The 13,421-nt window shown below is 35.3% G+C and overlaps 1 protein-coding gene and 1 pseudogene across 1 annotated transcript; both read left to right on the plus strand.

The window, feature by feature from the left end:
* The first annotated feature begins 1,519 nt into the window (after nt 1-1,519).
* Nucleotides 1,520-3,762, plus strand: LOC146901710 (uncharacterized; annotated as a pseudogene).
* A 423-nt stretch (nt 3,763-4,185) lies between these two features.
* Nucleotides 4,186-6,903, plus strand: LOC146901711 (uncharacterized). Its single transcript, XM_085737076.1, has 2 exons — nt 4,186-6,195; nt 6,334-6,903. Exons 1-2 carry the CDS (start codon nt 4,186-4,188, stop codon nt 6,901-6,903), a joined length of 2,580 nt encoding a protein of 859 aa, XP_085593202.1.
* Nucleotides 6,904-13,421: the final 6,518 nt, after the last annotated feature.

Consider the following 13,421-nt stretch of genomic DNA (forward strand, 5'->3'; position numbering starts at 1 on the left):
ACATTTACTTTGTTAAACTGTTTTTGCACTCAGACACCAGAACATTCTGAAGTCTGCTTTAAACTGTTTTTGCACTCAGACATCAGAACGTTCTGAAGTCTGCTATTAACTTAACTATTCCAAGTTTCCACTTGAGAATCATTTTTTAAGTTGCAGGATAATTTTTAAAGGGTCACAATTCAAACCCCCCCTTCCTTGTGACTATTTTATCCACTTCAATTGGCATCAGAGCCTGCCTCTATGGTTTGAGCACTTAACAGTGTATGAGGAAAAGATCCAAAAAGAAGTGATGTCAAAGCCTGCAAATCAAGTGCATATCACATATGCAACAATGTGGGATACTTCAAAACTGAATGCTCTCTGAAGAAGAAGATGCAAAGATGGCAACCAGAGATGATCTTGAAGAAAAAGAAGAAGTCAGCACATGAGTAAAGACAAACACAAGAAGTGAAGAGGTAAGAAATTCTAATCCTTATCTTTTATATAAAGTGTTTAATAATATCTCATATGACTTATGCATTTTGTATTAAAAGTTTGAACTTTTAAAATAATAACTTGTCTTGTAAAAAGAAAGAAAATGTGAAACTACTAATCTTGAATGATATATCCTAAAACCATTCAAAAATTGTAGCACTCTCATTTTAATATAATTGAGAAACATAAATGAGCAAAAATTGTAAGATTTATAAAAGTCTGAATTTTTGAAACAAAATGTTATTTTAAAAAGGGAAGTAATATTTTGAAAAAGGACATAACCAACTTTCTAAAGTTTGTTAAACCTTTCAAAAATGTTGGTTTAGAATTCATAACCTATCACAAACAAAAAGTGAGAAGGTAAATAAAAATGATCATTTTGAAAAAGAATTCAACCATTTCAAAAAGACATTTTATCCTAAATTAGATTGGTCTCAAAAGGTTGAGATTGGTAAAACATAATGTTCTTATTACAACAAACCTAATTATCTTAAATCAGAATGTGGTCATAAGAAAGAATTTCTCAAATAAAGAAACACTAACCTTCAAGGACCCAAAGTAATATGGGTACCAAAAGCTTTGTCAATCTGTGATGCAGGAATATTTGCTTCCAAGATTATATGTGGAGAAAATGTTCAAACACTAGAAGATAAGCAAATGGCATTTGCAACTAGTTTTGATCACAACACAGATGATCTAAAACTCAGACTTCAACACTGATGTGTTTCAAGATGCTGGGAAAAATAGTTCAGACTGTTCAAGAAACATCTGAAACTGAAGATCAGAATGTTCAGGTGTCTGCAGATCAGAATGTTCGAGAAAATGCTCCTGATGCTGAAGCTACTCAATCCAAAAAAAATTGAAAGCTTCAAAGTTCATCCCTCTGTTTTCAAGCAAGAACAAGAAGACTTCTCATATTCTATATGAATTGGATTTCACACTCACATTCAAGCATTTTAAGATGTCTCTGAAAAAGTGAAGTGTATGAGAAAGATTATCAAATCTTTAACATAAAGAATTTGACAACAATGAGGATTTTCCAACAATGGATCAAGACATCCCTGGAGAAACCTTCCAAGAAGTTGCAGACATTGCTAAGGAAGCTGTTCAGAAAGTTGATGAAGCTCAGAATGTTGAACAAATTCAAAAGGAAGTTGATGTTGCTGAGTATGGAAGTCAGCAAGTTGAAGCAATACCTCAAACATTGAGATTGCAACCAATAAGGTTTGGGAAGCTGATGCAACTACTGAAACATGAATTCAGAAAAGTTAATGCAGCTACTAAAAAATGAAACTCAGAAAGTTGATGAAGTTCATGCATAACAACTTCAGAAGGTTAAATGAAATTGAAGAAGCTTCTGAAAAACACCTCAGAAAGCTAACAAAGCTGGAAGTCTTTACTGGAGAAGGATCCTTTAAATCTTCTACTGCTGAAACAATTTCAAAATCTGAAGTGATGTTACAAACATCATGTGTGAACTCCAGTTTGATGAACAAGAAATTGTTCTAGAATCTGATGAGGATGAGCTAGCTGGAAATCAAGCTGGTTCTGATCTGAATGTGGAGGAACTCGGTTCAGACTTCAATACAAGTGTCTTTCAAGATTCTCAAATGGAAAATGATGGAACAATTTCTGCAACTCAAGTTCAGAATGTTCAAGAAAACATTCTATTTGATTGACCATGTGTATACAGATCCTAAAACATCTGGATATGTTACAAGACACTCAGATCAGAAAAATGGAAAGACTAAGAAGAAGAAAAATCAACTGATGATTGAGCTACTTCAGAAGGTTATGCTTGGATTTCTCCATCCAAATGAGAGTATTTCAAAGAAAGAGAAGCATGCTCTCTTCATTGAATCTCAAAGTAAGGAACATCATCCTATAAGGTACACATTTATTTGCACTATAATAAATATGATGATTGAATGCATGTTTAATATATGCTTATATCAAATGTTTAAACTTAAATGCAATAATTATTTCATACATTGTTCACACTCCTTTCATGATGGTATGATACTCATTTACAACTGCACAAGTCATAATTGATGTTTAAAATCATTACATGATGTCTTATGCTTTAAATGTGTTACATCAATTTGTGAATACTTATCTTTTCACATTTGAAATAAATGATTTTGATACATTTCTATCTGAATTATTAACATGAGTTGCAAACTAAATCATCATTGTTGATAGGGAGATTTATGTTTGATCATTAATGTTAAATCATGATTGTTCATTAATTTGAAACATAAAAAATGTCTAAATTTGTCAAACATCAGAATAATCTGAAACAAGATACTCACTTGTTTTTGATATGGTTTATGAAAATACCATTCTTCAGACATAATCCCAAAAGAATCTTATGTTTGAAATTCCCATTAGAAGATTTTTTATATACTTGATCTTCATCTTGATGCTGTGTATGATCTTGTTATAATCTTCAAATATTGCTCTAAGGTTTGCATATTTTGTTCTTAAACTTATATTGGCCTTGCTTTGAGCATAAAAGTTTGTTTAATTATCTTACTTTAATTGCCAAAATTGAAGACAAAGATATAAGTGCAAACATCAATATGTGTTGGATTTCAAACATGTGCAAAAGAATCTCATTTAACTCCAGTTAAAAGCATTTTTTGAAATCTAGTAGGTACTACTGATCTTGGCCTTTGGTATAGAAAAGGTTCTTGTTTTGATCTTGTAGAATATGCTAATTATGCTGAAGACAAAGTTGAGAAGAGGAGTACAAGTGGCTTCTGTCAATTCTTGGGACAAGCATTAATTAAATGGTCTTGATACCATTGCATTCTCCACAACTGAAGCTGAGTGTGTATCTGCAGCTAGTTGTTGCTCTCAAATTTTGTGGGTAAGAAATCAGTTGGAAAATTACACACTAAGGTACACAAGTACTCCTATTTTTTTTGTGATAATAAAAGTGCAATTAATCCTTTTAAGAATCCTATTTAGCATTCTAGGTCTAAACATATTGAAATAAAGCATCATTTCATTAGAGACCATGATCAGGAAAAGAATATTGCATTAAGCTTTGTTGATACTGAAAATCAACTAGCTAACTTTTTCACAAAATCCCTTGTTGAGGATAGATTCAATTTTCTTAAAGAAAAATTGTTAATCATGAAAAATCCCAATAAAGATTGATTACAGATCACTAAGGGCCTTAGACTAAACCCCTTGATGTCATCTGATGCAAATCAGATAGATCTATCTCAATCTAGACATTCATCAGAATGTTCCAGAGTTCAGAATGTTCCTGAGTTCAGAATGTTCATCAGGTCAGAATGTTCATGAATATCAGAATGTTCAACACCTGAAATCTGGGTCAGAAATCTCATGCGTGAGATTTTGCGTTGATTTTCTCCAGAAATATTTCTATAATCTTAAGCATTTAATGCTTGGTTATAAGAAGTTACATTTAAGGTTTAACCACCATGTAAAACCTTAACTATCAAATTAACCAATCCCCTTTCACTTTTCAAAACGGCTACTTTCTTCTCTCTCCTGTCCTTTCCAAATTTTCCTCCTTCCCAATGTAACTGCTACTTTTTCTTTCCTTCTTTCTTTTCACTCTGCACGTTTGGTCTATATAATCAGTAACAACTCTGATTATTTTACATCTATTTCAAATCCAAACTTCTTTCTCCTCAAAAATTCAAATCACTCTGTTCTTCATTTTTTCGAAGAAACATGGCCAGAACCAAAACCACTTCAAAGTTCTCTGATGATGAAACAAGTCAGGTGGAACGTTCTCAATCACCACCACCAAACGCCGCTGCTGGTCAATCCTCTGATCAACAACCATTGAATGAAACCCCTATTCATACTGTTCTTCCAGATGTGATCATTCCTGCTTTTGATCCACCTAAATCTTCAAAATCAAAATCTTCTAAGAAACCCATCACCAATCCTAGACCCATTCCTACCAGAAGGTCAACTAGGATGAAGAAATCTTCAAAGGAACCAAAGGTCTCTCATGTGAATCTAGTCTCTGATGAAGAGAAGAAGACAGATTCAAGTGATGATGAAAAGGAAGAAGACTCTGAAGAAGATCCTGAAGAAGAATTAGAAGTCCCTGAAGAGGAAGATGAAGAGAAAATAGAAGAGGACTCTGAACAAACTCTCATTGAGATGGTTAAGGCTGCAAGAAAGACCTACAAGAAGGGAAAGAAAGTTGCTTCTCCTTCAGAGGAAAAACCTTCATCTCAGCATGATGGTGAAAATACTGCAGAAGTAGATGAAGAAGATGTAGAGGCTGATGAAGAAGAAGCTTCTTCTAAACAGCATGGCAAAGGAAAGGATATTGCCAAGGTTGCTGCAGTTATAAGGGCTCAAAGAGCAGAGAAGATTGCTCTCAGACCAATGAGCAGAACAAAATACTTTGAGTTTGGAAGCTTGGAAACAAAGGGGTGGAATCTGAAGGAGTTCACTGATCCACAAGGATGGACAAACTTTGTATCTTTGCAAGAACACACATATGAAGATCTGGTTAGAGAGTTCTACACCAACTTGACTGTGAAGCAGAAGAAGAATGAAAATGAGAACTTTCTCATCTCATCTGTCAAGGGTATTCAGATCACTGTAACTCAAGACTTTCTCTCTGAAGCCTTGAAAATCCCAAATGAAGGTAATAAGCTGTTTTCTTGTTCATGGTACAATGATGTTAGAGTTAACCGTAATCAACTCATAGTCAAGTACACCAAAGAAAATCACACCTTTAACTCCACAAATCTAGAGGATGTCCCAAAAATCCTTCACAACATGGTTAGACATACCCTAGTACCCAAATGTGGATCTTTTGATGTTGTCTCTGATATGGACCTATGCATCATCTACCACCTCATGAACAAAACCAAGCTGAACCTTTGCTTCATCATCATTCAACATATGATTGATTCCTGTTTGGCCTACAAACAAACAGTTGCTGGGATACCCTATGGAATGCACCTAACCCCCATCTTTCAGAAAGCAAAAGTACCTCTTGAGGGAGAAAAACGTAAGCTTGACTTCATGAAGTTCACATCAAAGACTTTAGGTCAACTTCGCATCACCACCTCTAACATGCCATCCTTCACAACTTCTGGAACTTCTGGGTCTGCTAAGAGGACTTCTAATAAGAATGTTCAGAAAATTAGAAAGAAGAGAAAGGTAGAGGAAATCAGAGATGAATCTCCTAAGAATGAAGAAACCAGACCTTCCTCTCCACCAGAATTGGAAATGTTCTCTGAAGTCTCCAAGCTTGCAAGGGAGACTGTTGAAGAAGGAAGCTCTCAGTTCAAAACTTTTCTTAAAGAGTCACTAACTGAAGATGATGCTCAGAAGGATAATGATGCATCTCTTCAAAGGGAAGCTGAGAATGTTAAGCAAGCTATTGAGGCTCATAAAGGTATACCTCAAACTGCTGATGGAAACTCTGTTGATCTAGATCAAAGAGTTGAAGAAAATACTGAGAAGGAAACTCAGAATGTAGATGAAGATACTCAGGAAGTGGCTGAGATATTAGCTTCAAACATGTCAATTGAGGGAGATGCTCAAGTTGCACAAATGGAGTTCTCAACTGGGTTTGACCTTAACATTGAAGATGTCAATACTGACTTCAACAATGAAGTATTTCAAGATGGTCAGGAATCAACTGTGGCTCAGGAAGTTGTAATTCCTGAAGCTCAGAATGTTGAAGTCTCTGCAGCTCAGAAGGTTGAAGTTTCTGCTGCTGAACCTGGAGTTCAGAATGTGCAAGTTGCTGAACCCATTCAAGTTGATGAAAATTGTCCCTTTGTGGAAGTTGCTCCAACTGCTGAAGAAACACAAACAGTTGATCAGAATGCTCAAGGTGCTGAGCTGAATCAACTCTTTGCTGATCAACACATTGATCAAAATGCTTCAAATGAGCCTGCTATGTCAGCAGATCCGATGCCTTTAGCCTGTGGATCTTTACCATCTGAAGAAGTTCAATGTATGGCTCAGACAGCTCAAAATGTTAACCTCTCTTCTTCAACTATGGGGTCTGTTGCTGGTGCAAGCAACTTTTTGGTCTCTGATCTTCCCACTCCAAACATCATTCCCTCATACACTCCACCACCACCACCAATGAAAACCACCACTACAAGCAAGCTTCCTAACATAGCTGCTCTTTTTGAATCCCTCAATACCTTTGTGACTGCCAACAAAGAGAAGGCTGAAGCTTCTGGTGCTGCTCCAACTGCTCCTCCCTCTAAACCTTCAAGGGCTGAGAAACTAGCCTCTAGGGCACTCAGAGTCTCTACCAAGACTCACAAAATTGTCTGTGCTTTGGCTGATTGGACTGTCAAAGTCCATGCTCCTGGTTTGGCCATTCCTGGACCAACCTTTGTTGACCAATCCATCTTTGATGAAGAACCATCCTCTGATTCTGGGGATTCTACTCCCTGAATCTGTTTGTGTTATCCTCCCTATCCTTTTTGCAGATGACTAAAGGGGGAGAAGCTTTAGGATTTAAGGTCTTAAGTTTTTCTTAGTTTTAGGCCCTAAGTAGGTCTAGTGATCAATAGTTATTGAAGTTTTTTAAACTTCATTTTTTGCTTGATCACATGCTATGAATTTCTTTTTTGTTTTGAACCATATATATCATGTAATGTACTTCATGCTTTATATCAATGAATGAATATTGATTTTGGTTCAATCTTGTATATGTTTATTTTATGCAATATATTATGAAATTGAGGGGGAGCTTTTTAAAGTTCTTAAAAACTATGCATAATGGATTATAAAAATGAGGGGGAGCATTAAAATAAATTTTCAAGCTCTGTTATTCTTCATATATATAATCAAAATCCTTAATCCTAAATCATTGGTTTATCATCTTCAAAAAGGGGGAGATTGTTGAGGCAAAATCCCTAATTAATTTTAAAGATAATAAACCAATATGATTAAAGAATTAATGGACTTTGATTATTTCCTTGGTATTTAACTTGTGCTCTTGAGTGTTTTACTAAGACAGGAACAAGGCTTAAATCATACCAAGAATCAAGTAATCAAAGGACATTTGATTTCAAGATCTAACACTGAGATCAGAAAGTTAGATCAGAATGTTGCTCAAAGATCAGAATGTTCGCACAAGAGATCAGAAGGTTGCTTCTATACAAGCCCAGAATCTCAAGAACATAGATCAAGGTCATGCAAGGCACATGTGACATAAATAAATGTCAAGAGAAGTACTTCTGCATGGATCAAGCAATAAAGGCATCTATGATGATTAAAAGATTAATGGACTTTGATAGTTCTTGGTATTTGTGCATTCTTGAGTGATTAACCAAGACACAAACAAAGTTTAAATCATACCAAGATACAAGAAATCAAAGTACATTTGAATTCATGAACTAACTCTGAAGTTCAGAAAGTTAGTTCAGAATGTTTATCAGAAAGTTGATCAGAACGTTCTGATGATAGTCCAGAAGGTTGTTCATAAGCAAACCCAGATTCATCAAGAACGTGAAGAACATGCAAGCACACTTGACATGAATTAGAGGTCCAGAAAGGTACATCTGCATGGATCTATCAACAATAAAGGCATGAACAAAGATTTATGTCAAAAGGATCTTTAATGTTCATCCAAGACTATGAACATTAAAGTACTAGGATTATTATCCTAGATATTGCATTCACTGCACTTCAGTCGTGTCTCTACTATTAGGATTGATTACATCAAAAGTAGTCTTACAAATCATCCTAAAGTAAGCACAAATGAAACATTCTGATGATCAGAATGTTCACTCCTGCACATGCTTCCAGCCATGAACAGTGTAGTTGGTAAAAAGAAGAAAAAGGTAACAAAAGGAGATCTTGCATCAGAGATAACTTGTACTCTGAACAAAATCAAGCAAATCTCCTAGAAGCATGGGCCTGAAGCTGCAGACCACTATCCTCTCTTTTCTGCACAAAGTCCAAGACAGATTTGGTTCACTTTATCCTACTTTTCCAGCAACTTTTGAAGCATATGGAGAAGCTACTTTTTGGAGGATAAAACTCAAACAAATCTCACATCACGTGCTGGGCAAGCCCAGAAATTCATCCAACATTCATCCATGATGAACCCAGATGAAGAACATCATGAATTTCCAACATTCTGATGAAGAACACAGCAACATTCTGATGTTCATCCTGGGAACGCAACAACATTCTGATGGTCAGAATGTTCACCCAGATTTTCAAGTAAAAGCTTGTGGGGCCCAGGACACGTGGCATAACACCATTGGACACCCTACAACGGCTATTTGAGCCCAAAGACTCTATAAATACAGATCTAAGGCTCAGCAAAACTTGCACCAATGCAAAGCATACAAGAAAACATCTCAAATATGTTTGAAGCTTTAGCATTCGAATTGGTCATCACTGAAGGCTCCTTCTACCTTCTTTGTAGTGTAAACCAATTCTTCCTTATCTTGTTACAGATAAGTTCTCCCTCCTTTCTTCTCTGAATTGATCATCACTGAAGGGTCTTTATACCTTCTTTGTAGTGTAAATCAATTCTCTTTGTTATCTCTTGTAAAGATAACTTCTTCTTCTCCTTCTTCTGTTTGTTTCTCAAACATTCAAACTCCAAACATCTTGTAAACTCTCATCTAGCTTTAGGGGTACTAAAGTGTTAGTTTGAGCTGAAGATGTAAAAGCCTAAGTGGGTAACTTAGCAAGAAGAAAAGAAAGTCTCATCTAGCTTTAGGGGTACTAAAGTGTTAGTTTGAGCAAAAGGTGCAAAAGTCTAAGTGGGTAACTTAGCAAAAAGGTGCAAGCCTGCTGAGGCTTAGAGAATACAGTTGATGTAATTGTTCAGGTGAACAAAATTGTAAGGTGCAGGATTTGAGAGGTTATCTCAAGCATCATAGTGGAAACTCTCACAAGATTGTGAGGAGTGGACTAACCCACATTGGGTGAACCACTATAAACTTCTGTGTGTTGATTCTCTCTTCCCTATACTCTTTACTTACTGCAAACACAAACACACACAAACACATTTACTTTGTTAAACTGTTTTTGCACTCAGACACCAGAACATTCTGAAGTCTGCTTTAAACTGTTTTTGCACTCAGACATCAGAACGTTCTGAAGTCTGCTATTAACTTAACTATTCCAAGTTTCCACTTGAGAATCATTTTTTAAGTTGCAGGATAATTTTTAAAGGGTCACAATTCAAACCCCCCCTTCCTTGTGACTATTTTATCCACTTCAATAGGGTGGGGAAAATAATAATCATAGTTTTGTCCAAGACATATGGTAAGTCCAACAAAATAGTAATAACCATTTAGCTTTTACTCTTCCCACTTGATATGTTTCTCACACACCCTATTTTTTTTATCTCAAAATACCTTTGATCGGATTATAGAATATGAACCTTGTTTTGGATTATTTAATCTGAAATGTTGTGTAACCCATTTTTTTCATAATATAATTGGTGCTATAATTGTAAATGACATGAAATAAAATAAATGTAAAGAGACATAAATGTAGAGATGCAGGAATGATACAAATTCTCATTTTATTAATAGACCAATACTTTCATAGTACATTTACATTAACATAATGTTTATTACAATAAATCATTAGACACCTAAAGATGGAGAAGGAAGGAGGTCGAGGTAAGATTTGTTTCCTATCTGGAGAAAGAGACTCTGATGAGCAACGTTACACCCAGACAGAGGGTGTGAATCTACAGAGCGGGACATCTCCCTCCGATCATTCATAATATCCCTAGATAAAAAAGTAAAAGAGATCTTTATATAAAATGTCAACGGTGGAACATTGTTGTAGAAGAAAAGAGAAGGATAAAATGTAAAATGTGATGAGAATTTGTGAAGGATCAGTGAGTATTTATAGGGGGAATTTGTGAAGAATGGTGCATAAAGTGTAACGATCCATTAAGGTAAAAAATATGGTCAAGGCTTGATGACCAGTCAAGACTTACTGTCCAACAATCCAAAATACATATTAAATGAGTCAGTCTTGATGACCAAGTAACTACACTTATTCATATTGTATAATCCAAAACCATACCAAAATGATTCAGATTATATAATATGAAATGGTCAAATACTGTTAAAGCTCGTACTTTATAGGGTGAGGGACATTTTAGATTTTATAATTCGAATCAGTCAAATATGATATTTTTATGTGGTCCACGTTGCACCAACAATTTATGTGGTCTACGACACAAAAAAACTTCATAAATCCGTGTGCTTGTTCATTTGTTGTAAACCACACCAAATAATCATGGACACTTAAGTTATGGATGTTAACACCAAGATAGTTGTAGTTTACTACAATAAGGGAAAACCCAATATGTTTAGGTTCATTCTTTTTTATTTTGTTTTATTTTTCAATAAAAAAAGATATCATGAGAGAGAATCTAGAGAGAGAAAGTGAGGGGGGAAATGGGTCAAAGGGGTCCACCGGGAATACAATGAGAGCTACCGGCATCGTTTCGGTTGGGAATGGGGGGGTTCTTGGGTCTGTGGAGAGGTGTTATACCCTAATTTTGGACCTAAAAATACTTGTTCAATTCTTCTTTTCTTGCATTATAAGTCATTTGATATGTCTCTGATCAATTGCATCTTTCTCTGCATTTTATTTCAATGTTATTTATAAAATTCATGAAAAAGGGCATTTTAGTCATTTTCTATGTCAAAAGTTCTTTCAGTCTTTTAAAATTTTGTTTGAGTCCTCTCAAATAGTTTGAATAAGTCTTCATTTCAATTCTATGTCAAAATCCATTTTTAAAAATTGCATTTGGAGTCATTTTGAGTCAGTTTTGCCCCTAGGGGCATTTTAGTCTTTTCATGTGTTAAAGCCCTGTTTAAATTCTAAAAATTGTCTCTGAGTCTTTTAATTTGCTTGTATAAGCTCTTGCTTTAATTCCCTGTTAAAAATCATTTTAAAGTTGTATTTGAGTCGTTTTTAGTCGTTTTAGTCCCTAGGGGCGTTTTGGTCATTTCACATAAAAACTCTTGTCTGCTTCGTTGTTTTTAATCGTCTCGCTTTACGTTAATTGTCAATTTACTTTTTCAATTCAATTTTAGTTTAATTTTCATTTTGGTCCTCGTACTTTTGTTATTTGCATTTTAATCCCTTTTTTAAGTTTGTTAGAGTCCAAGTGCCACGTGTTCAAATGTTATTGGTCCTTAAAAGTTCGTTACAAGTCAAGTCCATGTGGCATTTCTTCATTGGTCCAAGCATCCCTTTCATCACCTATATAAGTCAAACACTTGGTCAATTTTCAACAATTAATCATTCAATCATTTTTTTTTTACAAGTCCACAAAAATCACAAAAAAATCTTTTTCTCTCAATTTTCCCTCTCTTCTAACAACTTTCTCTCTCTTCTAACCAACTTTTCCACCATAGCCAAAAAGCTTCAAAACCTCCATAACCAAACCTCCAACCACCACATTTCCACCATAACCACCACAATCCACCGTTATCGATTCGTTTCGCCACCATATTCAACAACAAGCAATTTCCGAACCGTAACCACCTCAATTCGATATCATCAAACAATTCTTGGCTCAAATCCATTCCAATCTTCAACAACAAGCTTGGATTCGAATTTGAAGAATGGAGGAAGTTTAAACCGAAATCAAACTGTCACGGCTCAAAGGTGAAACGGAATTCGTCCAAAAACCGCAAGAAGTTCAAACCGAATCCACTTTCCTCTGGTTCTGTAGAACACGATCGGCATCTACACCGTCCAATCCGTACGAAACTGAATCAGCTTGAAGAGGAATAGAAGAAATACGATCTGAACCAAACTCAAAGAGAAAGGAGTAAACAGCCGAGTTCGAATCCTCAAGGACGGAACCAACACCAACCTGAAATCCAGAGAAAGCAAGGTAAGGTTTTCTTGTTCATCCTTTTGTATCTTCAAATTCGATTCTCTTTTGTAGATCTAGCGTTTTTAAAAGCCTTTTTGAGAAAACTAAGCTTGGATTCGGTTTCAACAAAGAAAAGGATGTCTAAAAATGCTATTCGTTTTTAAAATGGTGGAGTTTTGGTTTCCGACGCGGTGGTGCCACCACCGGCCACCGCGCCGGAAAATCTTTGTTGGCCGGAGAAGACAACACAGTTTTTTTAAAAGGAGATGCATGGAAAAGAGAGTAACACGTGAGAGAGAGGGAGAAAGACAATTGAATTGTCTTTTGTTCAAGCCTCTTTTATACTACCCTCCTATTGTGATCTGCTCCATGACCCATGCTAGGCCCAACGTTTTTTGCTCATTTTTTCCAGATTGCTACGCACACCCCCCCCCCCTTTCCTGCCTGTTTTACTATTTTGTTGCTAATTGCACCCCTGCATGTTCAAAAAGTCCTTTAAAAATTCTGGAAAAATTCCTATAATTTTCTTTGTACTTTTTGATCAATTTTGACATATTGCATGTCAAGATTGATCAAGAAATACTGGAGAATTATTTTTACTTTGGTTTATTGTTTTTTTTTCTTTTTCTTCTTTAATTTTTGTTGAAAATCTTGATAAAAAACTTGTAAAAACCTTGTGATTTCTTTTACATTTGTTTCGAGTGATTAAAACCTGTTTCTTGGGCCCTTTTGCATATTGAAAATTGATGGAAAAAGTACATGTGAAATTGTGAGTGATTTGCGTTGTTTTTTATCACATTTTGTGAAGTTTTTTTGCACATTTTAATTCCAATATCTTGGCTCATGATAATTGGTGCTTAAAGAATAATTTTGAGGCATTGTTTGTTGTTGATCTGGAATATTTGGTGCTGTTTGTGATGTGTGATATTACTTTCTTGTGTTGTGAATTGTTTGAATATTGCTATGTGCAAAATTAGTGCAAATAGGTCTAAAGTATGCCAAAACTTTGGAAGCTTGATGTGGCCTTGTAATTTTCATGTCATGTGCTGAAATAAAACCCTTTGGAAATTTGCAAAGGATATGAAAGTTA

The sequence above is a fragment of the Medicago sativa genome, chromosome 8 (assembly GCF_051527215.1).
Source record: "Medicago sativa cultivar Bolivia chromosome 8, Bolivia_mono, whole genome shotgun sequence".
In the NCBI taxonomy this organism is placed as follows: Eukaryota; Viridiplantae; Streptophyta; class Magnoliopsida; order Fabales; family Fabaceae; genus Medicago; species Medicago sativa.